Source organism: Spodoptera frugiperda, chromosome 23, assembly GCF_023101765.2.
Source record: "Spodoptera frugiperda isolate SF20-4 chromosome 23, AGI-APGP_CSIRO_Sfru_2.0, whole genome shotgun sequence".
Lineage (NCBI taxonomy): Eukaryota > Metazoa > Arthropoda > Insecta > Lepidoptera > Noctuidae > Spodoptera > Spodoptera frugiperda.
In genome coordinates, this window is record NC_064234.1 from 4,633,142 (window position 1) to 4,655,568 (window position 22,427).

The 22,427-nt window shown below is 36.7% G+C and overlaps 3 protein-coding genes across 5 annotated transcripts; 2 read left to right on the top strand and 1 right to left on the bottom strand.

Moving 5' to 3' along the window:
* Nucleotides 1-398: 398 nt before the first annotated feature.
* Nucleotides 399-9,511, top strand: LOC118266999 (cilia- and flagella-associated protein 65). Of its 2 annotated transcripts, XM_035580700.2 has the most exons (26): nucleotides 399-712; nucleotides 816-1,035; nucleotides 1,237-1,391; nucleotides 1,619-1,738; nucleotides 2,588-2,870; nucleotides 2,973-3,054; nucleotides 3,128-3,299; nucleotides 3,377-3,483; nucleotides 3,588-3,720; nucleotides 3,920-4,083; nucleotides 4,165-4,332; nucleotides 4,411-4,477; nucleotides 4,554-4,724; nucleotides 4,861-5,049; nucleotides 5,128-5,204; nucleotides 5,294-5,564; nucleotides 5,653-5,892; nucleotides 5,997-6,167; nucleotides 6,916-7,059; nucleotides 7,364-7,479; nucleotides 7,915-8,034; nucleotides 8,195-8,327; nucleotides 8,402-8,539; nucleotides 8,719-8,831; nucleotides 8,956-9,078; nucleotides 9,356-9,511. In XM_035580700.2, the coding sequence occupies exons 1-26, from the start codon at nucleotides 584-586 to the stop codon at nucleotides 9,450-9,452; spliced, it is 3,903 nt and encodes a 1,300-aa protein (XP_035436593.2). In that variant the 5' UTR covers nucleotides 399-583; the 3' UTR covers nucleotides 9,453-9,511. The 2 variants fall into 2 exon arrangements, with proteins under 2 accessions (XP_035436593.2, XP_035436594.2); XM_035580701.2 differs by lacking the exon at nucleotides 399-712 and having other exon boundaries at nucleotides 1,017-1,162.
* LOC118267001 (S1 RNA-binding domain-containing protein 1) lies at nucleotides 9,495-20,062 on the bottom strand. Of its 2 annotated transcripts, none has more exons than XM_050702984.1 (12): nucleotides 19,486-20,062; nucleotides 18,505-18,658; nucleotides 17,522-17,748; nucleotides 17,176-17,421; nucleotides 16,492-16,726; nucleotides 16,206-16,327; nucleotides 15,812-15,959; nucleotides 12,342-12,425; nucleotides 11,998-12,140; nucleotides 11,556-11,768; nucleotides 11,176-11,432; nucleotides 9,495-9,748 (listed from the first exon to the last, which is right to left on the bottom strand). In XM_050702984.1, the coding sequence occupies exons 1-12, from the start codon at nucleotides 19,932-19,934 to the stop codon at nucleotides 9,561-9,563; spliced, it is 2,466 nt and encodes an 821-aa protein (XP_050558941.1). In that variant the 5' UTR covers nucleotides 19,935-20,062; the 3' UTR covers nucleotides 9,495-9,560. The 2 variants fall into 2 exon arrangements, with proteins under 2 accessions (XP_050558941.1, XP_050558940.1); XM_050702983.1 differs by lacking the exon at nucleotides 9,495-9,748 and adding an exon at nucleotides 10,083-10,557.
* Nucleotides 20,063-20,209: 147 nt separating this feature from the next.
* LOC118267293 (protein-lysine N-methyltransferase EEF2KMT) lies at nucleotides 20,210-22,136 on the top strand. The gene is made up of 5 exons (XM_035581214.2): nucleotides 20,210-20,553; nucleotides 20,668-20,988; nucleotides 21,195-21,453; nucleotides 21,721-21,936; nucleotides 22,019-22,136. Exons 1-5 carry the CDS (start codon nucleotides 20,464-20,466, stop codon nucleotides 22,126-22,128), a joined length of 996 nt encoding a protein of 331 aa, XP_035437107.2. The 5' UTR covers nucleotides 20,210-20,463; the 3' UTR covers nucleotides 22,129-22,136.
* Nucleotides 22,137-22,427: the final 291 nt, after the last annotated feature.

Here is a 22,427-nt window from a genome sequence, read left to right on the forward strand (position 1 = left end):
TAATAATCGACTAAACAAAAGTGCACTAGAAAAAATCTGTAAAACTTCAAAATAATAATTAAATTCTTAAATTCATATTGCATTTCTTGATTTATTCACAAAAATAATAACTATTCAATCCAATATCTATTATATAAAAATAAGTCGGGTTTTCCTTCCTGACGCTATAACTCCAGAAGGCACGAACCGATTTGCACGATTTTACATTCATTGGAAAGGTGTCGGGCTCCGTAAGGTTTATAGCAGAAAATTCAGGAAAAATTCACGAAAAAAAGCAGGAAAACAGTGAAAATCATTGCTGGCGATACGAAGTTCGCCGTGTTTGCTAGTTCTTTCATAATAATTTTATTTTAGACTGATAATAGTTGGAACAGGTTGATACTGGAGATTAACTAGAAGTTATTTTGTCTGTGGTCATAGGCGCTAATTTTAAAAATAAAATAACAATGGAAATAATGATAGTACAGTTGATTTTACTATAAATTCTTTGAATTTTACGTTGTTGACTAACCGATAAACAGTTAAATAACATATTTGACTTATAATCGATTGCTTATTTAAAGCCAAACACGACGAGGTAAAAATGCAATCTAATAACCAATTGGAGACTTTATTTGACGAACACACATCTGATGTCAAATTAGTAGCTTTTGGGAGTATTCCAGTAGATACTGCTGTCGAGAAAACGATTGCTATTAAAAATAATACTGATGTAAGTTAACCTCTATATGTTTACCCACAAAAAATAAGATTTATTGTTTATTCTTATTTAGGACTTCTCCCTTAGTAACAGAAGATCTGCTATTATATTACAGAAAGGTCTAACGTACAGGGTGTCAAATATCTATATTTTGAACAGCGTGGATCATGTGTTCAACATATCTATAACATCGAGCTACGTGCAGCCTGGTGATGCTGCTCGAATCAAGATAGTGTTCAAGCCCAATATTGTAGGACAGTCGTTCACTGAATACTATCTTGTGGATGACACTAGTGGCAATACGTATAGGCTCACTGTCACTGGCAGAAGCTATGGTGAGATCCAGCTATTGCAATATTTCCAGCCTGATATTTCTAACTCCCTGTTTGATAGGAGTACCTAGTTGCCTGTAGTTTTTGTCAACAATCTTCATAGACGAAGAATATTAATCAGTCAATATAGGTAGGTAGGTAGTTCTTGCGTTTTCCAATGTTTTCTATGTGCATTTTCTTCACCTAGGTATCTTACTTTTATAGGACCGAAAGTAAAGCTCGATAAAAAGAAATTGGTCTTTCGGATTTGTAAAAATGTAACGGAACAAAGAAAGGAGGTGATCAATATTGTGAACCATTCGTCTGTGGATACGACATACCAGTGGTACATGCCTGCTTCTGGACAAGGATGTTTCCAAGTATGACTCCTTACTAACTATTCTTCAGTGAAAATTGTTTTTAGTAGTTACTAACTGATCCGGCAAACTTTGTGCCGGCTCAAACATTTTCTCACCCTTTTTAACCTTTCCTGTACCTCTACATATACCTAATTCAAGACCAAAATTAGCCAAATCGGTCCAGTCGTTCTCGAGTTTTAGCTAACGAACAGCATATAGATTAATAAACCTATTCAAATTTCTATTAGATTTCAACAGGTAACTGCGGTCTCATCAGAGCTTTCGAAACTATAACAACAACGGTTATGTTCACTGGCATACCTCTTGGAATATATACTGGAGAGCTGGTTTGTTTGGTCCTGCATCAGGTAAAGTACCGGAACTATTCAAACTAATCATCTTAGGGCGCGTTCACATATAACGTCCGTTTTAACAGGATCCGTTTTGACGAATCCGTCGCTACTGGAGATAGTATTCACACAGCATTTATAGGATCCTTTTTAACGGATCCGTTGCTACTGGAGGTGATTCAGGGCGAGTTCACATAGAACGTCTATTTTACAGGATCCATTAGACCCCGTGCCAAGCCTGGCGCAGTTCGATCCGATAAACCGATCAGTATACTGGATCCGCTATACTGTATTATGTGTGTACTGGCTCACACAACTACGTACGCTAATAACACATACGTTTTAACGGACCCGTAAAACGGATGGCTGTTATTTTGTCGAATCGGTATTTTTATTGGATACGGAATACTGTATTATATGTGTACTGGCTCATACAACTACATACGCTAATAACACATACGTTTTAACGGACCCGTAAAACGGATTGCTGTTATTTTGTCGAATCGGTATTTTTTACTGGATACGGAATACTGTATTATGTGACGTTTAAACGGACCTGTAAAACGGACGCTATATGTGAACGCGCCCTTATATGTTACCGTCATTATGATCTTTTAGAGTGGCCCCTCCCAGTGTCACCATTAGTGTCTTACGAGAATTAAATAGATACCTACCTAGGTAGTATATGTAAAGTATATCCAAGTCTATACAATAGACTGGCATCACAGTTTTGCTCATTTCAGTTCTTCAAATGACTCGATAGGTTAAACGGTGCAATTTTCTCGTCCATTACAATGAATCCAATTTGGTCCCATTAGATACTTTATTATGTCCACAAGGATAAACGCTACTAATGCGTAATTTCAGCATCCCTTATTCCTGAACGTGTATGCGACAGTCGTTTTACCTGGAAACCCATTACTTAGTATCCGAGAGCATGTGTATGTGAAGAGTTGGAAACAGAAGTCTCGTTCCGTCCATTTGATGGAGAATAGTCTGAACCGACTAATTTACATACCGCCTGCTTCAGTGTTCGAAAGGTACCTTGACTTCGGTACTGGCAGTGTTACTGACGTCACCAGGAACATATCACAAACAATTTGTGTCACTAATCATGAAGATCAAGAGGGCTATATGCAATGGATGCCAGGTTTGTTTCAATTAATGCCTCGTGCTTAACAAAAGAAATAGTCAATTATACTTATCCATGTCTTGGTTTGATGCTACTATCAAGTAATTAACTAATTTACAGATCCAGATAACGTATTCCTAGTAGATCCTATCGCCTCTGTTATACCTCCGAACGAATCAAGACTCTTTACTGTCAGATACAGGTATGTATTACAATCTTTGATCTTGCTAATATTAAAAAACTACGACTAAATTTTAACCATTGTTGTTGATTAGGCCTAAAATTGAAAACGAAGTGTATGGGTACCTCATGTGTGGAGACTATCAAGTCAAGAAATTTGTAAGCGATGAGATCAGGCTGAAGCACTTACTGTTCCGCATTCCGTGTACAGGCAACACGTGGATGCCATGCGTCGAATGGGTGACGGAATGGGATTGTCCCTCGGAGGTATTTACGGCCACCTATTTATATGAGTCTTCCCTGCTGTTACATGTCTGTTGTATATCAACTGCTGTTTGCTCTAGGTAATTCTGCCCCCAACAGTACCAACCAGGACCACTTTCGCTAATTTCATGCTGTCAAACAAGTTTGAAATTCCTATGCATTTTAAATTTGATCCACCATATGGCACGTATGTATCTTACATTTATCAGCATTATATATGTATATTTTATGAGCTGAACTACAAAAGTGCGCTTTAGTTGATGCTTTCTCATATATTTAAATTGTTTAAAGGAATTACGTAGTAATGCCAGTTTGTGGAATCGTTCCGAGCCGAGGATGGCAGATTATATCAGTAGCTTTGGAACCAAAATGTTTTGGGGATTATTGTGAAGCGTGGGACCTTATTATTAACAAAGTGCAAAAGGTTAGTAGGTGTGGCTTTTTCACTTGTTTCCAGATACAATGTCGGTTAAAATTTTATTATAGCCTACAAAAATTACTTAATTTAATATTAAAGATGCTTAACTAATCTCCTCACATTGTCAATCATAAAGACTGATTGAGTCAGAACCAAAAATTATATCTCTGCTTTGAACAGCATTGATTATTTGTAACTTCAACAGACATCTATCAGCTTCACGGGAAACGCAGAAATGAGTCAAGTGGAGGTAATGTCCCACGGATACCATCCGGCAACGCATGCGATGCTGGAGTTCCCCCCGACGATCACTGGCTGCACCAACTACTGCACTTCGTACCTTCACAACCTCACTAGGATGGAAATGCAGTATGTGCAATATGCCCATTTACTTTAATGCTGAGAATATAGTTTTGGTAAAGCAACACTTAATTTTTCTTCTAATTTTAGTATACGGGTATTATGTAATGTCGACTGGATGGGAGCTGATGACTGCGGATGTATTATTTTGCCACCTAAAGAAATCATACATTATCATTGGTGGTTCTTCCCGAAAATCCCTGACAAAGTGTATGAAACGACCATAACTTTAAGTTGTGTCTGCTTGATCAAAGGAGAGTGAGTTGTTGTTTCTGTCTATTGGTGTACAATGAACCAATACTCTAAAAAATATGTTTAAAAATCAAATTATTTTAGGGCGGTTGGGGAACCAACAGAAGTGTTCATTGCCATTTCTGGCTTTTCGGAATTTCCCGATTTGAGGGTTAGTAAATGAAATAAAAGGCATTTTTTTTTCTAATTCTGTCCGCTCTTGCAACGTCATCTTTTCCGACCTGCAGATTTTGCCAAAGGACAATAATCTCCATGACGTTGTTGTTGGAGAAAGCGTCACGTTGCCCGTGACTTTGTACAACAATGGCTCTTGTTACTTTACGTCTAAGTTGTACCATACTATTAGAGGTATGGGAGATGACTACTCAGGAGATAGACTCGAAATCGATTCATCAGTGGTGAGTTGTTTTGTGGTACATATTTTATGCAAAGTTTGTAGCATTTCTAAAACAAGGAATATTATACATTAGATAGTCAAAAGACCTAGAAACATTCTCAGATTTTCACCTTTTAAATATCTTTATCCAAATACAGAACAGTTTGAAACCATCGAACCACTGCACCGTTAAAATGACGGTGACCCCTGATGGGGCAGGATCACGGAAACTTTGTATCAAGTATACTGTCCTCTACCGCACGGAAAATGACGAAGTTGAGGAGATACAACCGATAAAAACTAAGATATGTACCATTTATTACGATGGGATTTATCCTACAATTAAGGTGAGTATTAAGAAATTGGTGCACAGATCTTGTCTGATTAGAGGATGTACCTCTTATAACATTTATACACGATTTTAGGTGAAGCGCACACTATCGAATAAATGTCCAGTAATTCTCAGCAATCACTGTGTTTGGAATATCGTCAACGTTGAAGAGTAAGTAAGAATTTGTCATTAGTTACACAGTCAAGTTTATTTAAGAGCTACCTATTATATTATTTGTTAAACGACTACATTATTTCTAGTCTTAATCAGGCTTTCGTGGACTGTCGACCAAATGAACCAATCGGGGTGAATATTTACGCTCCTGATTTATGTGTCCGAGCTGACCACGTCGAGCTCGTATTTGTGATGGGCTGTGTGTACCAAGTGCCTGTGCCTTGGAATCTCCGTAGAGAGAAGATTTGTGACTGTGAGATGGTACAAGTGAAAATAGCTACCTCTAGGTATGAAATGAGACATACCTGCGTGCATAGGGAGTTGGTGGAATTGTACCCTTTAAGCGGAATTGTTTCGGTAATTTCTTATTGCCATTTTTGTGAACAAATGTGTCTACAGAAAAAGTATAATTAAGGTAATAACATTGTACCAAATACCTTTGTAGCCTGACAATCCCAACCTGCTCTATCTAAAATTCACGTACTCCAGTAAAGGAATGAACACGTTATGTTACGTAATGACGATGCCGAATCAGAGAACAATTTACATATACGTCCATATTTACGCGTATTTGAATACAAGGGGATTGTTGACGCCATTGCGTCGACCTGTTGGAGTAGACGGGTATTTGGCGGTCATGGACTGTGGTAAAGTACCCATTAATAATCTGGATCCAGTTATAAGGGTGAGTGGTTGTGGATTTTAAATGTAGATTAGGATAAGTTTCTATACAAACAGCCCCCGACGATTATTATGAAACTATTAAGTTAATTGTTACACATATTTTAGATCGTATGGCTGTACAACCCCACTGATGTGTTCACTACTTGGCGTTTACTTCGCGGTAATAGTAAACCAGATTCTGTGATTCGTTGCTTGCTCTACTTTGCCGAAGTACCGCCCCTTGGAAAACTAGCCATACCGTTTGCTTTTATGCCCACGGAAATGATACAATATGAGGTAAGAAGAATTATTTCTAAAATAAAGAAAAAAGATGGATCAGCGTTGCCGAACGTGCATAAAACGTATGATATTGAAAAAAAATATATGGCATTCTTCCTAACACTTATTTAAAACTTCATAAGCTGAAAAACTGCTATGAAAATAAACGTAACTAAACGATTCAGGCGCTGTTATGAAAAAATAGTTGATATGCGTATTTATAAACCGATTTAAAAAAAATATAAGTTAAGTATTAAAAATAAGTGTGGGAGAGCCATGCTTTGGCACGAATGGGCCGGCTCGACCGGAGTGATACCACGGCCTGACAGAAAACCGACGTGAAACAACGCTTGCGTTGTGTTTCGTTGTGCGAGTGAGGTTACCGGAGGCCCAATTCCCCCCTTCCCAATCTTCCCCATCCCCATTCCCGAACAACAACCCTTAAATTACTAACTCCTAAAAAGTCGGTAACGCACTTGTAAAGCCTCTGGTGTTTCAAGTGTCCATGGGCGGCGGCGATTGCTTACCATCAGGTAATACGTCTGCTCGATTACCGGCATGTCTCATAAAAAAAAAATAAGTCATAAAGTCAGGTCTCCGGTCAAACGTCAAATTTTTTTTACTTGTTCATTCAACGGGTTAGAATCTGGTGATGGGATACCAGAGAAACCAGAAAAAATATTAAAAATTTTAGCCGCTACTAGTGCGTTTGTTAATATTTTCAGTAAGTATTTTATATACAATTACTTATTATAAAATCATTTAGGTGGTATTCCTCTGTTCCTTCGGCTATGAAAATGAAAGGATTCAAGTGAAAGGGGAAGGAGGTCTGCCGAACTGTATTGAAACCAGACTGGACATTCCATTGCCTGTTGAGCGAGTCATCAGAGAGGCTCACAGGCAAGAAGTGGTAAGAAAATAAATGTTTATTATATTGTCAGTTCTCCCTGAAGTCTGTCCCTAAATTATCAAAGAGAGAGTACATGAATGATTTTTTTTTTAAACGTTACCCCACTCTTGGTTTTTCTCCTGTGTCGTGAGTGCGTTTACAAACATACAAGTTCACATACACATGACACCCAGACGCGAAACAATAATTTGTGGATCAGACAAAGAGTTGCTCACCGTACCAACCGTGCAGTCAAATTAGTTTATTATCGTACGAAAGATTCATTACTGAAAATGTTTAAAGAGCAATAATACATTTTATTCAGGTATATCTGTCGACGGAACATCTGACAATACCGGTGATGCCGACGCACTCCTTATCGAGGGACATAATAAGCATCTGCAATGACACTGACCACGTCATGAGGTTCATCTGGCTACCGTGAGTTGCAGAAAAGCGTATTATACATATTACCAAATTAATATCTTCTTGATCTGATATCATTTTAGATAGAAATAGAATACGCATTGACCCGGGTACGTCCTAAAACTGTGACCAGCCACCGAGGAATGGGCGATAGCATTCTCAAAATGTATCGGTAATTTAACTGCGATCCCCAAGACGCCTGCCAAGCGTGGGGATTAGAGCACCATCCCCTATCACTATGAACGACAACATAACCTTTGTTCTACAGTGGACGTCTTCTGGCTAATGATGTTGATAAGGATACGAGTAGATGTTATAGAACGCAGTTTAGTTCTATTGACTAGTAATAATTATGTCTAACATCGGTCTGCCTGTAGTGTACAGAGTTTGACTATATTTGGGCAAAAGATATGGTAATTTTAACATATTTATGTTTACTTATATTTGTAGAGAAAGAATAGCGAATATATTGAACGTAGTGATGACGCCGTGCTGGGGAGTGATCCAACCCAAGAGTTCGGAGTGGATTACAATGACTGCCTACACACTCCAGGAGCCTGCCACTTTCACGTACGATAACATTACATTATTATCTTCTGATAATTTTAAATAGTATCTAAGATTCCAGTCACATGAATATGGTATCTGGGCCCATTTATTTTGTTTTTGGCTTTTCAAAGATTGAGTACAAAAACTTACCTATTTTTGTTATTTCCTGCAATTTTAACAGGACGTCTGTTGCCTGCGAGATTTTAGATTTGACGAATCGTAAGATTTATCAACAAAATAGACTTCTGTGGCGAAGCAAGATCGAGAAATGTAACCAAGAGTTTATTATAACTGAAGAAGGAATGTTCCACCCTGTGAGTGTACAAAACATTTTCAGTCTTGTTACTGTTTGATAAAGGTTAAATTTGCATGTTTTTACGATCTTTAGGGTATAAACGATTCGCCGCCGTATGTGCTGGATTTAGAAAAACCGCAACCAAGTTACTTGGCAATGACGGTGTCAGTGTCTTCGAAAGGCCAGCGGGATGGATACCCGAGATTGTTGTTAAAAGAAATGTGGGCACAGGTACAGCAGAATATGTTTTGCTTTCAATTTTCTCGTATAAAATCATCACTCATTTTTCTTTCAGATATCATTTCTCACTAAATCATAACTCTGGCTTTCTTTTCCTTCATGAGCTTAGTGACTTGCACTAGTGACTTCCACTTGAGTGACAAACTGCTGACTAAAGATTTTATTTTCAGCCCCCGCCTTACGATTTGTTAGCATCAGACGTGACTGACTTCGCGGAACGTCCAACCACAGGCAATTCCATGACTATTCCAGATTTACTCAGAATTATCGACGGCATATTATGGTAATGATTTCATTCTGCTTTACAAGATTTCTCCTTATACGGATTTAGTATAAGGTCCTTTTTGCAATCTTTTTTAAACAAACGTGTTTTAAACTCTAGATTTTCTCCTTCTGTTTAATTACAGGGACGCCATGCACAGCAAAATGTTCAGATCTCAGATAGAATACTATTCAAAAGAGGAAATACCGACTTATGAACAAGTAATGCGAGTGTACACTCGGGAAGTCAAGCCGAAATTGAGTCGAAGGTATGGGAGACGTTTATATATCAAGTTTTTTTAATTAACCGTGATTTAAAAAGGACAACTAAAAATCACTGTTTACTCACGTACATTAATAGAGAAAAGCTCTACTAGTTTCGACGTCGCCGCGTTTGCGCACGCTGCTCATGATGAAGAGTCCCTCTGTGACTCAAAACTAGTAGAGCTTTTCTCCATTAATGTACGTGAGTAAACTGTAACTTTATGTTAATTTAGTATGTCTCACGATAGCGATTATTTCTCGTTTATTTACCCGTGTTTTCAGGGTCACTTCTGGGATATGTGATGCCATTGTCAACAAGGCAGTGTTCCACAATTTCGGCCTCAACGCTAAGCAGTCTCCCATCATGGAAGCGGAATGATTATTGTTATTCTACCTACGTTTATTATAATTAAATAAACCGTTATTTTTGAAAACTGATTTACTGAATCAACAATATCAATAAGTTAAGATACATACTGGTATCAGTCTAGTTTAGGATTTTGTCCAATCTTAATTGTATTTTCTTGGGTTTTGGTGATCCTATGATGGTGACCGCCACCCTGTCTCCGAGTTTTGGTGTCTGATGGCCACCTAAGTTGCTTCGGTGGATGAGACCATTGTCGCCCACGCCGCAGTCGACAAAACAGCCGAAAGGAACTACATTGCGGACGACACCTAGAACAACAAGTTAGCTGAATATTCTGGATTCGTTGTCGAGTGTTTGCAAGCGTGACTGCAACGCCTGTTAGAAGTTTCAAGGTAAGTATAAAAAGGTTTCAATTTAGCATTTCGTAATTCTCTAACTGTTAAGTTACTATCACGAAACTATGTATTTCAGAGTGCTAAGCACGAAAACTATCGAGAAAGTATTCGTATCGCAATCGAAAGAATTTTCTATGAAATCACTAACACTATATATCAAAACATTTTGGTGGACAGAATAAATAGACTCATAGTTAATTCAAGTGTTTTATTTTTTTTTTCAACAAATACCTCTTTTTATAGTTAATAACTATAAACTTAAAAACTTATTTAACCTAATCTTATCCTAATCCTAAAAATATGTAATGTACGTTTATATACAAAATAACATTAAAATAAAATTACAAATACAAATTACCTAATCATCTATTTTTCTAAATACTTCTTTAACACATTCAACCCCTCTTTCATAATTTCCTGCCACTGAGCCTGTAATAAGAGCTCTGCATCCTTCTGTCTTACTCTCTCTCGTATTTCCATCTCTTTTATTCGTAACTCCTCTCGTCGCCAATCCAAACGCTCTTGTTCTCTCATATCATATCTTTTCTCACGCTCCCTAGCATACTCTCTAGCATTCCTGTCATTCTCAATACACATTTTTATTATTAAACTGGCTTTAGTTTTTTTCGCTGGTGGAGGCGCTGGCGCAGGGCAGGCTGCGTGGGGAACGGTGAGTGCTGGGAATATAGTAGGCTCGCCGCTGGTCCCAGGAATATTCCAATCTGTAATAGATAATACATCAAATATTAAAGGCTTAGGCAATGTTTGCACGAACGTATTGTCCGCTGCTGACTGTATGGCTCCTTCCATTTGCCCTGAATGTAACTGCGACCCCGGGGACCACCGGAGTGTTTAGACAAATCTCCATTCCTGATATAAAAAATTGAAGCACATAAAATTATTGTCCAGCACATAAAAAAGGAGCTAATCAAGCAAACATTTTGAAATCTTTACTTACTTTTCCTTAAATTCTACCATTAACTCATATTGGAGTTGACTCGTCCTCATTTTAAATGTAACAATGTTAAAGTTGTTATCTTATCTTATGGAAAACCGGTAATGTGAAATACGACATGACGTTTCGTCGTCTCGATACGTATACATTACGAATGCGATAGTTATTCGTACTTGGCACTCAGAACATTGTATAAACTGACGACTGCACGATTGGTGCAGTCGTTTGTTTGTAAACGAAACTACGACACAGGAGAAAATCGTAATGTGGGGCAGCGTTTATAAAGAAAAAGGTGAATGGTGGTGCTATGAGTACCAAACTATGGATTTTTATAGAAAAGATAACTAAGATTATATAATGAAAAGTAATACAATTAATGTGTTACCTGTCAAACTCGTACCCTCCTTTAGTTGATCCACATTTTGCACGGCAACAGAATAAACGGGTTTACAGAACGTAATCACATTGTCTTCATATTTCTTTTGTTTGAACGCATTGATTATGAGCTCCAGCGTACACACATCAGTGTTCAATTCCGCACTCGTTTCACTTATATCTATAGTTAATACTTTAGTTTCAACCATTTGTGGGAAGTGTGGCTTTGTGAGATCTTTTATATTTACTCCAATCTTTTTGGCAAATCTGAAATTATTACGAAAGTCAGTATTTTATTGCAAATTGTGTTTGGAGACTGTGAATGCAAGCGCTATCTACTGAAAAAGAACGTTTTAAAAAAACCAAAATAATATGTTTATGCGAACTCACGATTTTGCTATTTTATAACTCTCGGGATGTATAATAGTGGTATCCAACGGCTCCGAACTACCCAGTACCGTCAAAAATCCAGCGCATTGCTGGAATGTAATCTTTCCAATGCCTGTAACCTTCAGGATCTCTGCTCTTGATTCAAAACCATTGTGCTCTTGGCGATATTCGATGATTTTTTTAGCTCTTCCTTCGTTCAAGCCTGATATGCGCCTGGAAATAAACATGAAAATTAAATAAGTTTTTCGTACCTTAGGAAATGATAATAGCATATCAGTGTTAATTGAAAATAACGGTTTACTCATGTGAAATAACAGAAGAGTTCTACCAGTTTCAAGTCACATTGGAACTCTTATTCATGAGCAGCATGCTCAGATGCGAGTTTAGGAATAATACTATAATTATTATGGACAGATTATAAAAGTAAGTTATAGATATATACCTTAGCATGGCTTGCGATGCAGTATTGATGTCGACCCCAACAAGACTGACTACTTTCTCCACAGCACTATCCAAAGCTGTCTCCAGCATTTTTGGAGGAATATCATGTTGATACATTCCAACGCCTAAATTCTTGGGGTCTACCTAAGAATATAATTCAAACAATTACAGTAAACACATGTCTCAGGGAGCCGCTGGATGCAGGTCGCTTCCAACCGACCTATCTGGAAGACATTGGAGAAGGCCTATGTCCAGCATGGGACATTTTGTGGCTGATATGATGATGATGATAAAAGACATGTTATACAAATGTTTAATAAGTATAATATTAATGATAAAACTTACTTTAATAAGTTCTCCCAAGGGGTCTAACACTCTCCTAGCGATTGACAGAGCTGATATTAAATTTGGATCCATATTTGGGTGTTCCTGCAATTACAAATGTTAAGGCGCTGTGCATAGTCAAAATAGGATTGATTCAACAGTTTTTTTGCCCAATGTTTACATGTTAGAGCAACAAAAAAAATATATGTTAATCTTGATCATTTTTATGAATGGACCACCTTCTTCAAAACACGATTTCTATAAATTTTCTCGATAGAAAAAAATCATAAACTTACCATTTAAATTGAAATTCTAGCCATTGTAACTATATTATTTATGAACATATCTTAATAAAATTAATAACAGTGACGTAATTTAAAATAATAAAGGGAACTGCCTTATTTATTTGTCGATTGAAATGAGATATTTGTAAGAATTAATATAATTCATTATATAAAAATAAGTCGGGTTTTCCTTCCTGACGCTATAACTCTAGAACGCACTAACTGATTTGCGCGGTTTTGCATTCGTTGGAAAGGTCTCGGGCTCCGTGAGGTTTATAGCAAAGAAAATTCTGAAAAAAAAATCATTGGTGGCGAAACGGAGTTCGCCGAGTTTGCTAGTTCATGATAAATAACTCAGAACGAATCGAACAAAACGTCGTCCGATCATGACATCTATTCGTTTCTCTTTCATTCCTACGCGGACCGGTAGTGACCGCTGAGGCGCGCTGCTTGGTGGACCTATGTCAGTTTGTGTCAATCGCCGCTCAGAAAATAATCATTCACTAACATATCTTTTTGCTGTTTGTAATATTTTATTTTGTAATTAGCTTTTTCTAAGTTGGGTTGTCAGTATATTTTTTGTACGAAATCGATTTGAATTATAAGTTGTGTAAATACAATTATTTTTTTCATATACTATTACCGCGTAGCATGGTGCAGATGACACATTCAGTAACGTTCCGTACCATTCTTGAAAGAAGGGGACTTTTGGGCCCAGCAGTTAACTAGTTGAAATGTATATTAAAAAAACCGTCATATTTTTCTAAGGGAAATCACAAAATATGGTACCTTGTTTCTATCTGGGAAGCGAGAAAACTTAAATTAAGTTATAAAACATTAATGATTATTTAATCATTTATGCGTATACGTACTCTGTGATTTAAACTTCTTAAAACACTTCTGTCTGAGATCAGTCAGTCACCGATTGACAGATGACACTCGTTCGTTGTGTTTCGTTCTGAGTGCGCACGTATTTTCCATGTTTTATTGTTAAACCCCACGACCTCGGCTTTATAAAGGACTTTTGACGGATCTTGCATCTCTAACCCCTTGGCCACAGCCAAGAGCGGCGCGGATTGCGGCGCGGTTTGAGACGCGGCAAGCGGTGTGCGGCGAAAACAAATGGTAGAGAACTTAAGAAGTATACCACAGCTACCGGCGACGCGCAGCGCGGCGCGACCTGCGGCGCGGGGAGAAGACGCGTGGCACGCGGCGGCGACGGGCTGCGCGGTGTGCGAGTGAAACAAATGTACTAGCGAGTAGCAAGGCGGCCATAGCTCAGAGCGGCGCGCGCGGCGGCATCGGCGGACGCATTCAGTTATCGCGCGACCGAAACAAATAATTTTGTTTCTACCGCATGTTTTTAACATAAAATAATGAGTTTTGACAGGAGCATTTTAATAGTTTAACCGTTCTCTAAATACGTCCACCGCTGACGCCGCCGTGGTCGCTACTAGTCTAGCTGTGGCATACCACCGCAAATCACGCCGCCCGCCGCGCCTCTCGCCTTACCGCGCCCCGCACCGCCAGAAACTGTGGCCGGGCCGTAAATTACCTGACTCTCTATTTTGGACAACTGTTTAAGCCTATCAATCGGATATTGACGACATGGATCGCTGTGTAGATTGTACGATTGCGACTGGTCGCAATAACTCGTATTGGCAGAAGAGTCTTGGAAGATGTGGCGATTTTATCAGTTATTCGTCAGTGGCGTGCATCTCAGCCTGTATAATATGGTATCTCAGTTGGGAAAGATACCAAGAAAATATACGTACCCCGCCCCCTACACAATTCTTAGATGACATTCTCATAATTATTGAAGATGAATAATACATATTTTATACTAATATTGGTGTTTTATTTATATATCCTCCTGTCCGTTTTTAAAAGATTAGTGCCTACTGATTCTAAGGGCCTATGCACACCACGTTTTTTAAACGCGCCGTCGACGCGCGTTTGTAGCGATACATTACAGACACGCGTGTGTAGCGATGCGGAAGCGATGCAAACGCGCGTGTTATTGATACACACGCGCTGGTGCCGCGCGTTTGTATCGATACAAACGACAACAAACTGCACTGTAGGAGAAAAACATGGTGTGCATAGGCCCTAAGTGCAGAATATTGAATGTAAAAACTTGTCTTCGACTGTAGCGACTGTTTGGAGCACTGGAGAGCCAAACGTGTCAGATCTTCGACACGACACACACACTCCTTGCTTAAAACCATAACACAACCAAAACTATTCAAAAGTATTTCGTAAAAAACACATAAAAACTGCAATGTTATAATATAACCTCACTTTTACTACATTAGGTACGTATAACTTGATTCCTGGATAGCCAAATTTCACCAAATTTTCAGTGAGGCCTTGTTATTATATCCTCTTACAAATAAGGCTAGTTTGATTCAGTTAACACCTGGGCCCAGAAATGTATGGAGAAGTCCCCTTCTCCTTTGCTGCGATTTAAAAATTATGCCTTAGCATTTTAGTTGTACCACATTCATATTATGTTAAATCATTCGTAAATATAGTAAATTAAATTAAAACCAACCAGAATGTTCTAGTCTTCAAATAAAATCTAATGGAATAAATAATGTATGCTGCGAGTATCGATAGCGATAAAAAAAGATCTTTCTAATGTCCATCCCTAATCATGTGGTACTGAGAGACGTCAACGTCATACAGGCAACTGTCACTAGCGCAAAAACTATAGTAGTAGTAAGTTTGTGTAAATTATTGTTCGATTTCGGTTTTAGTCATAAAAAAATAAATAAAAATAAAATAAAAATGTATACAACATAATATTGAAAAAATAAGAAAACAAAAACTAATACGAGTAATGAGATTCGATCTTAAGGATCACAGAACGCGAATCTAGACAGCAACGCACTGGGCCACTCGTCCATGAAACTATAGTAGCGAAATTACGTTCCTAAATAAAATGGAATACGCGTATCAATGACATTGGCACGGTGCACCCCTCAGTACACGAGACCCACTTCACCTGCTTCACCCCCTCAAATACATAAAAGTTGTCTATTCACCGCGCCTTAAAGTAATATAATATTTTTCTAAGCAATGTGGTTTCATGACATGTGAAGCAAGTCTAATTTGATTTTATTACCATAAACTTGTAATAACTAGACTAGAGAATGGATGTGTGCCAACCATATTTTAACGTAAATAAAACTGATACAAACCCACCTTCTGAGCCTCTTTGCTTACAGAGTAAATAGAGGCGCCTTGTTCGGGAACAATAATAATAGGAACTTTATCACATATATTATTACTTTTCAGCCATAATTCAGTTTCACGACAAGCTGTACCATTTCCTAAACCAATCAACTCTACACTGCAAAAAAGAATAAAATGTAAAACATTTTAAGTTATACAAGAAATAACAATTATGTTTGTCACTAACCGATGAGCATGCATGAAAATACTTGACTGTTGATGAAGCGAAAGAGGTATGTAAGATTCGTAGCAATTGGCGTTACATTGTCTCTGCCTACCCCCATGGGAGACAGGTGTGAGGTTATGTATGTATGTTATTTTGTAAACTGAGATAATAACAAATACCATAAGCAGCTAAGCTTACCTATATTGACTAATCATGTCTTTTATCTGTTTGGCCGCGGGATCAAACGCTTTTTGTTGCCTCAAATCTGGATGTATGGTACACGCGTCCAGTTTTTCTCCATTAGAATTAATTATACCGACCTGAAATACATAGAATGAATATGAAATACATACCTAAGCATATTAGTGTTATAGGAGCATATTATATTAGTGTTATAAAGTTTTATACAAAACATATAATGAGATTATTTCAATTCACTTTATCTGGGAATTGTCTTGAGATTCCACAGACATTTGAACAATACCTTACAACCCGCTCTGAAACCAGGATCCAAACCCATAATGATTCTATTCTTGATAGGTTCAGTTAGAAGATACTTCTCTAGATTAGTGGTGAATGTTTTGACTGCTTCCTTCTGCGCTGTAGCAGTGAGGTCGGACCTCACGTGCCTCGACAGCCACGGCTTGATCAGACGGTTATAAGCATCACCAAGGCCTTTGTGCACCCAGAAATTACTTTTCCATAACGTCAGACAAAATCTAAAAAAAATTAATGATGGAATAATAAAGTCCTCAAGGCTACTCATATGTGCAAAACATATAAGGTCAAAGTTATCAAAAAATTGTATTTTTCTGACATAAATTGTTATTGTGGTATAATCAGGCAAAAATTGTTGATCATACAATTATCTACACAAGTTAGCCCCAACCAATCAGTACTCTTAGTACGAGTTTAAAGCAAACTCGTCCTACGTTCTCGTATGTTGGACGAAAACGAAACGAGAGCATTTCGGCGCTCTGATTAGTTTGTTCATTCGCGTACTAAGGGTACGGAGCGCCAAACGCGGTAACGTTTCTATAACAAATTCGTATTAAGTCTTACACAGATTCAATATTTCTGAGAAACAACGATTCTAATTTACTTAGCTTTAAAATTTTAAAGAAAGAAAGATTAAAATACTATTATTTAATAGTATGTATTTATTTACCTTTCAAGTCTGTTATAAAACCAATCAGGAACAATCACTTTGACAGATAGTATTTTCTCATCTTCCCCTCTATTCAGTGCTAAAGTTTGGTGTGGTTTGACAAAGTGACTGGGGCACTTCCAGTCAAAGTACAGTTTGTAGGTGTCTGGATCCGACCTAGTATCTAATTTCTTCTTATCGTCTACTTTATCCTTTGTTGAACTTTTAGTTCTACTACTTGTTATTGTAAACCTTGTTTCTTCTTTACTGAAATATGATTTTGCGTAAAATAGTAAAGATACATAAATACGAGATATTTTCGTATTTATAATAAATATCGAATATTTTTTAATCCTGTTCTACTTACAGGCTCCTCATATGTTCTAAAACCCTGGTATCCTTATAAATAATGTCGGCTACAATATGAGTTATATGAGATTCTACTTTGTCAATTGTGCTCAGCTCTTCATTAGTACCGCACAAACTATTCATATCAATGTACTCTCCATTCAATGCCCTCACTGCATGTGGCTCCAACCCAAGGTTGCGGGCCCTTTCAGCAAGGGATAATGAATGTGATTTAAGAGGTGCATACTGAAAAATGAAAAGAGAAAATTAATAAGTACAATGTACCTAAATATTAGAATAAAATTAAATAGTAAAAAAAAACAAAAATGTTTAATGTATCTTTATTTCCTATGTGGTTAAAGTTGCTTTCAATGGCCACTGCGGAACAAAGGCCTCTTCTGGCACGGAGAAGGTTTGAGCGCTTACCTTTAAGGTCTCAGCACACATATGGGATCGGAAAGGGATCGTCACCGTATCGCCTCGAGCCGTTCAGAATGGTTTGTATTAAACTCCCTACTGCAACGCACACTAATCGGAATAATAACGTAATCGCCTCGCCTCGGAACAGGCTCCGAACTTGAATTCCCGCGCTTACGGCTCATCGTCCCCGCGCTTACGTTTCTCCGTCCCCGCGCTTACGTCTCTCCGTACCCGAGTTCACATCTCTTCGTCCACCCTTTCCCCTTTCCCCTCCCGCGACGGGACGGCGAGGCGTAAGCGCGGTGTCGCCTAGCCGTAGCCGAGTTGACGTACAGGCGCTGCTGATACGCTTTCGTTACGTGCATACGGTAGGTTGACGCCTGGTTGACAGCGAGGCAAAAGGCGTTACGGTTACGATCCCTTTCCGATCCCATATGTGTGCTGAGACCTTTAATCTGCTTTAATTAATAACAAGCATGACATAATAGATGTTCACGAAATTTATTTTAATGAAGCCCAAAAAGCACAGATGAAGCCCCAATACCAATGGATGTAATCATACAAAAATGAAATAAAACTTACAATCAAATCAAGTTCAGATAAGTTACGAGCATTCAATACACCTTTTTCTATATCTGGTGTCAGCTTTTTAGATTTCTTCAAAGTGTCAATGACAGACTTCACTTTCTTCTTTAGATGTGTTATGTTTTCATAACTTTCATGTAACTCTTGCAGGCTAAGAATTGTATATATAAATACTATACAATGTGATAGGGGTGAGACTTCTAACCCGTTAAGGCTGGGTACTACATCTAATTTTATCGACAAAAGTCGGGGGTCGAAGGGTCGAATGCCCCGTCGTCGGTATCGGGGTCGTCCCCCTAAAAATTATGGCTATTTTAATATTTTTTTTACTTTTTTTGATATCAAAGGTTGTATGCTTCGTATAAACAAAAAAAAACGACAAACGGTAGCTAATAACCTTGGCTAACTAATTCATTACTTTTTTCATATGTTTGATAATGTTTTGGTGAGAAAAAAAAATAATTTGTGAATTATTTTTACCGAAAAAATCACTATTTTTCAATATTTTCAATTAGGGGTTCAACACCCCATATTATTTTTTTGTCGGTAAAATTAGATGTAGTACTCAGCCTTAACGGGTTAGAAGTCCCACCCCTATCACATTATATATGAGATTTTGTTCATAATTTATGTAAACGCAATCCCATTTGTGTCTTACTAACTGACTAATATTCAGCTGGTAAAACACACCAATCTGATTACATGTATATTTTAAGACCTTGCACAAAATATGTTGCATACTCATGTTTACACAATAAATAAAAAAAAAATCTAGGTATTTAGTTTTAGCTGGTAACAATGCCAGTTTCTAGTATCACTAACAAAAGTAACCATTTTTATAAAATACCAAATGATAATAAATTCAAAGTAAAACAGAAAATATGCCTTAATTACTATAAGTTAAATTTACAGAATAAAATTCTTAGTAGTAGATTGTAAACAAAATATTACCAATAACTCTGTGTTAAGTATATTTACCGATCTGGCATTAAATTATCCACAGCAGTCTTTCTGTATCTGGCAATAAACGGTAAGGTGCAGCCTTCTGTAAGAAGACCTATTAAATTTTTTGCTACATGCAGGGGGATTTTCTCCACTTGTGCTAGCATTTCAGCTTCATCCCATATGTTGTGAATATGGTCATTGTTATCATTAAAGTTAATATCATCTACATCTTTCTCAACAGCTGCTTTGGTTACTTTACTCCGAGATGTCTTCGTTTCTTTTACCTCCGTCTTTTTGGTACGTTTCGAACTTGTACTTGCTTTAGGTTTAGAAGTTTTTGTAACTTTTTCTTTAACTTTTGTTGCTTTTGCGACAGTTTTAACTTTTTTCTTTGGAGTTTTTTCATCAACACTATCATTATCATCGTCTTCGATATATTCCACAGCTTTGCGCTTCCTTAATCTAGGATTCGCGGTTTCCATGATTATATTTTATTTACTAGCTAGAGGAAAAACTTAAAGAATCACTAAATTGCCGTTTCGTAAAACGTAAACAAGCAAAACTATAAAAATGTAAACTTCAACTTTAAAATTTTGAATCACATATTGACATTTATTTGATACATAATTTTTGTTACAAGCAACACTGGTAATTAACTTTTTGAAACTCGACTAATTATCTATGCTTCATGCCACATCTCTAGATTTGAAAGATGACATTTGACAGTTTTGGCATAGACTAAATATAGTAATTGTGAACTTTGTGAATTTATTGTGAACTTTATTTTATTTCCCAAACTTCTGTTTAATTTTAATTTAATTATTACGTAGTAGGCGGAGTGATAGAAGTGCTTTGAGTTAGATATTTACCAGACTTATCACTCCGCACTCGTAAATATTAATTTATTTTCTTTCATAAAATAATAGCTATTCTGTTGTAGCACAATAAAATTATTTTTATAATAAATTAGTTGCAGAGTTAACGAAGTTGTTATCAATTGCATTGTTAATAATGACCACCGAGTCCGAACCATGTCAGGAAAGTTCTGTAAAAAAGTTTATCAAATATTTTTATCAAGGAAATCTTAATTTCAGTTTATTGGTAAGGCACATGGACCACTTAATATTCTTCTCTAATTCATTTATTCATTTATTTATTTTTTTCGGTGTCAAGTAATCTATTTTTTTACCAATATAAACATATTTTCAATTTTAGCCAGAGGATGTGGAAAAAATGGATTGGAATTGGCAACAGGAATTTTTGGATGCAACGGTGAACAGTAAATTATTGAAAGAGTATCCAATAAGCGGCAAGTTTGCAAGCTTGTTTCTAAAGAAAATAATTCAGCATTTGGAACGAAATCAGGAGGTCCATGATGAATTCTATGAACATTTATGTACAAGTATGAATAATGTAGATAAAGACGGGTTTAGTTACCGGCACTATTTGATAGATAATGATATAAATAATGCCATTACTATAAAAGAAACAAAGAATATGGTGGTCAATGGTACAACGGGGTTGAAGACTTGGGAGGTATTTTGAACTTAATAGGTTTGTTATTATTAATTTGATTTGATATCTGATTTTATTAACAAACAAAAACTTCTCAGTCCAACAATGTTCAAATTTCAATAGTTATTCAAATAACTCATACAGTTATTCAAAGTTACTTTTCTACTGTAATATCTGTTTAATTTGTCATTTTTTAAACATTTATCAACAAATTATTATTGTTTCAGGCCGCGTTAATGTTATCTGATTGGGCACTGTGCAATAAAAACATTTTCTCAAATAAAAATGTGTTGGAATTGGGTTCTGGAGTAGGATTCACTGGGATATCAATTTCTAAGTACTGCAATGCCAAATCGATGATGCTTACTGATTGTCATGATGATGTTTTGAAGACTATAAGTGATAATATACACATTAACTTTCCACAACTGCAAAAAGAGGAAGAGAATAATATTACTTGGTTTAAGGACCAAGATAAGTCACTTGGTTGGTAAATTAATTTTTGATTTCTAATTCAATTTAATTGTTATAACCATAATCAAGTACTTATTCAATATCATTAGAACTTGAAATGGGATATTTACCATGTTTAATATTTTCGTTTCCTATATTTTGGCAATTTTGCAAGCGCCTTGATCAAGGATGAATAGCCGAAATATTGGAAACTCAGAGAAAATAATAAACATGGTAATTTCAAGTTCTAATCATTTAAAAACTTATTCCTAATATTTTTTTTAATTTTCTTATTTGTAGGCATAATGCCACTAGACTGGAATGCCATTGATGATTTACCAGAAGATTTGGTCCCAGATGTGTTGATTGGAGCGGATATAGTGTATGACCCATCAATATTGCAGCCATTGGCCAATGTTATTCAAACCTTCTGTTTAAGAAATAAGAAATTAGAAGTCTATATTGCAAGTGTTATTAGAAATGAAGACACTTTCAATGGGTTCTTAAAAACCCTAGGTGAGCACATTGTATATCATTAAAGGTATATTTATTTAAAAAAAAAACTAATAATTTTCTTAATTTTTTTTTTTTTTTTCAGGGGAAATGGACCTACACTATGAAACTATCGAACTACCAAAATGTGTTCACATTGAATGGAATCAAAGTATAAATAGAAGTTTGTTGAAAATATATTCTAAGTTGAAATAAATAACTAATGTGGTAATTTTATTTATTCCCTACCTGTAGCCCTTCTTGCTTCGATGCTTATAAACGGATAAATTAAACGTTTCGTCTTTTAAAATAGTTACTTTCTACTATCATAACATCACATTTGTAATTCCCTTAAGCAGAGCCACACTAATTCAATATTACCAACATCCATTTTACCTCTTGTGTTGAGTACAATTCTAGTCCTTCAATTTATTGTTGATGTTACAATATTTCATAGAAACCAATAATAGCCACTGTGCCTTGCTGGTATTTGAACCCTCGATGCCACTTTTGCC

Coding starts and splice junctions, on each gene's coding strand:
- LOC118267001 (XM_050702983.1), bottom strand. CDS start 19,934: ATGGAAACCGCGAATCCTAGATTAAGGAAGCGCAAAGCTGTGGAATAT. Junction 17,749..18,504: donor TATCTGAACTTGATTTGATT/GTAAGTTTTATT, acceptor TTCATTTTTCAG/TATGCACCTCTTAAATCACA. Junction 11,769..11,997: donor GCATCGCAAGCCATGCTAAG/GTATATATCTAT, acceptor GTTTATTTCCAG/GCGCATATCAGGCTTGAACG.
- LOC118266999 (XM_035580700.2), top strand. CDS start 584: ATGCAATCTAATAACCAATTGGAGACTTTATTTGACGAACACACATCT. Junction 4,333..4,410: donor GTCTGCTTGATCAAAGGAGA/GTGAGTTGTTGT, acceptor AAATTATTTTAG/GGCGGTTGGGGAACCAACAG. Junction 4,478..4,553: donor CGGAATTTCCCGATTTGAGG/GTTAGTAAATGA, acceptor TCCGACCTGCAG/ATTTTGCCAAAGGACAATAA.
- LOC118267293 (XM_035581214.2), top strand. CDS start 20,464: ATGACCACCGAGTCCGAACCATGTCAGGAAAGTTCTGTAAAAAAGTTT. Junction 20,554..20,667: donor ATCTTAATTTCAGTTTATTG/GTAAGGCACATG, acceptor TTTCAATTTTAG/CCAGAGGATGTGGAAAAAAT. Junction 20,989..21,194: donor CGGGGTTGAAGACTTGGGAG/GTATTTTGAACT, acceptor TTATTGTTTCAG/GCCGCGTTAATGTTATCTGA.